This window comes from Rhagoletis zephyria, unplaced genomic scaffold (assembly GCF_001687245.7).
Source record: "Rhagoletis zephyria isolate East Lansing unplaced genomic scaffold, Rhagoletis_zephyria_1.1 Rzeph_scaffold_00326, whole genome shotgun sequence".
Taxonomy (NCBI): domain Eukaryota; kingdom Metazoa; phylum Arthropoda; class Insecta; order Diptera; family Tephritidae; genus Rhagoletis; species Rhagoletis zephyria.
Window position 1 is genome coordinate 271,737 of NW_016157410.1, and position 3,231 is coordinate 274,967.

The 3,231-nt window shown below is 41.0% G+C and overlaps 1 protein-coding gene across 1 annotated transcript in view; it reads right to left on the minus strand.

The window, feature by feature from the left end:
• LOC108359019 (thioredoxin-2-like) overlaps positions 1-745 on the minus strand; it is a 168,301-nt gene extending 167,556 nt beyond the window's left edge. The window contains exon 1 of the mRNA XM_017610629.1: positions 580-745. Coding sequence (XP_017466118.1) covers positions 580-603 — 24 coding nt within the window. The 5' untranslated portion in view covers positions 604-745. The remainder of the gene's footprint in view (positions 1-579) is intronic.
• Positions 746-3,231: the final 2,486 nt, after the last annotated feature.

Below are 3,231 nucleotides of genomic sequence, written 5' to 3' on the forward strand. Positions count from 1 at the left end.
ATTGTTTTGTACAATATGGCAACACATGTTATGTGTCAGTTTGCAACCATGTGTTATTGTAAATATGCGTGAAATTCAATGTAATTTACAAGTCGATAAAAGTTTAATTAAAGTGATTTATATACAAGATAAAATAAAAGAAAAGTGTGTAAAGTATTAAGTACAGTGTTATGTGCATTTATATATATAAAAGTATGCACAAATGCTTTTTTGTTAAGGAAACCAAGTGGAACGACTTAAGAAATTTTAACAACAAATAACTTATAAACAATGATATTATTTATATTTTTTAGTTATACATGTTTTAGAGGATACCTCCCTTAACATCCTGACCAAGTTTCATTTGTTAATTCCACCTGGTTTTCGTAAAACACAAGGTGTGGCTGACTACTAAAGCCCACCCCCACGTTTAACCGCACCATTATTCTATGCGTTGATTTATTTCAAAGACCATAGTAATCGAAAAATACACAGAGGACGATGATGTCATACTTGCATACATCCTATTTATCAAACGCTGTTTTCACACGTTCTAAATTCTACACACCGCCACCATGGCCCAAGTTTACTTTTACTTACCAAATCTTTGATTAAAAGCGGCATTGTTCAATTTAAGGTAACTTTGGTCACAAATATATACGAAGCTGTAACACCACTCAAACCACAATTTTAACTAGAATAACTAGAAATGTCGGAAAAATATCGATGCATCGGAAATATCGGTAGTAGTGCTCTTTAAACGGCGTTTCCACGTAACCGAATCGCGTGGTTCGCTCTCTCAATTATGAACGGCGAATCAACCTGTTTAAACGCCACATTTGTGACTCACTTTGCATCTCTGCTTCTTGTTCTTTGTTGTTGTTGTGTTAGCAGCACGTAGTCCCAGAATTGGTTGGTTATTTATTCATCTTCGTATTCCCCATCTGACTCCTCCAACCTTAGGCCCAGGAAGCGAGCAGTCTCAATAGGTTGAGTCCACAGCGCTTCGGGTGTCAGATGAGTGGGATATGTAGGGCATGCGAACAAGTGTGCGGTGTTGTGTGGACCAGTTCCGCATGCTGGGCAGGTGTCAGCGATCTCTGGGCCTAATCTGGTTCTGTAAGAGTTTAAGCGGCTGCACCAGCCAGATCTGAGTTGCGCCAGTGTGGTTCTTGTTTCGCGCGGTAGTTGGAATTCGCTCAAATAGATGGGAGGCGGCCGGCCACCGAGGACTATGTTTTCGTGGCGTCCTTGTGTTGCGGAGATGACTGCTTCGCGATGAAGGTTATTGATTCCCTCAACGTATGCCTCGCGGCTGAGTGGCAAGTGAAGTTGTTGGTCGATGTCTGCTTCTAGGTGACTGAGGGGTCTCTGTTACGTGTCTTGGTGGTACAATTCTCTGTGTCAGGCTGTAGTTAGGGTGAGTTGTTCTGTGACAGCCTAGCAGGAACTGGTTTGACAGTAACATATTGTGATCCCTTACCTGGAGCATTGTAGTCCCGTCGTGTAAGTGTTGTTCGGAAGACACAAGAAGACACCCTGTCGCGGTTCGTAGAGCGGCGTTTTGGAAAATCTGAAGGTTTTTACACTGCGTGTCACTCGTGCCTGCTGGCCACACTGGGGCGGCATAGTTTGCAACAGACCGGCGATTTCACGATGGTCGGTTCTACGTTCACCAAATCGACCCGGATACTCCGGCTAAGCACCAGCACACACCCCCGAATACACAATTTTTTCATCATCGCAGCAGCACTTTCCGGCAACTCTGCTCCGAATTCTCCTCGCCCGTGCCGGAATCGAAAAATCCCTGGGCCTTACACGTGAAGTGTCTGCGAACTGAGAATTCACCACTGCTCTATATCGGTGCGCTGCACAAATTGCAATCGATGGTGCCATCTCAGAATGTGCTTCTTGTACTTTGCTTTTGGTTGATGTTTAATGTGTTGTTTATAGGGAATTTACATGATTCAACCTTCAAAGGCGATTAGTTGAACCAAAACTTGAACGAAAGTTGGCAGCTGACCAACTTCATTGAAGCGATTAGTTGAAAGGCCGTTTACACCAGGCGATTGATGCATTCAACTAAAAATCGCCTCATGTAAATTCCCTATTATTGTGCATTTCTACGGTGGAGAAAATTGGGGTGTTCACAGTTCGTTCCAAATAGTGTCTCAAAATGTAGACGTCTACATTTTAAGACGTTTTCTAACCGTAAAATCTGTGGTGTTGTTGTTTCCCATACAAAATTGGAAAACGACGCCGTCTACATTTTGTCACACTCAAAGGTATGTTTTTTACGCGTCTACATTTTGCAACCTCGCAGCAGGGTTGCATTATGGCAATACTAATCGCATTTTTTTTATTTATTGGGCACGTTTTCTGTATTTGCATTTAATTTGAGCGCAATTTCTGATGAAAAGAAACAAATCAAGGAAAAGAAATAACAAATATTAGGAATTGGTAATTAAGTTAAATAATTACAATTTTTCAGAAACAAAATCGAAAGGCGACATATAAAAAAGCACGCAAAGAAGAAATGTCTGGCAACACCAGCAAAGTTTTGAGACGATTTTGCGACGACTGCTAGAAAGCGGTGCTCACAGTTTGATGCTAAATATGTCTCAAAATGTAGACGTCTACATTTTCAGACACAATTTGGAACGAACTGTGAACACCCCAAATATTTGTAGTAGTTAATTATAGGGCATTTGCACGTGGCGATTTTTCAGGCAACTTTTAGTTGAAAGCAAAAATCGCCTCGTCCGAACGGCCTTTCAACTAATCGCTTTCAACAAAGTTGGTCGCCAGCCAACTTTGAGCTCGTTCAACTTTTTTTCCTTGCAACCCTGTGTTTGTTTACATTCTGTATCAGTGTTGGGAAATGAAATCGTTCCTTCAGTACGAAATCTATACAAAAAATGTACTTTTCGGCTATAAATTGTATACACTTTTTAATTCGCTCATATATGTGATTAGTATTGCCATAATGCAACCCTGCTGCGAGGTTGCAAAATGTAGACGCGTAAAAAACATACCTTTGAGTGTGACAAATTGTAGACGGCGTCGTTTTCCAATTTTGTATGGGAAACAACAACACCACAGATTTTACGGTTAGAAAACGTCTTAAAATGTAGACGTCTACATTTTGAGACACTATTTGGAACGAACTGTGAACACCCCAATTTTCTCCACCGTAGAAATGCACAATAATAGGGAATTTACATGAGGCGATTTTACAGGCAACAAAAGTTG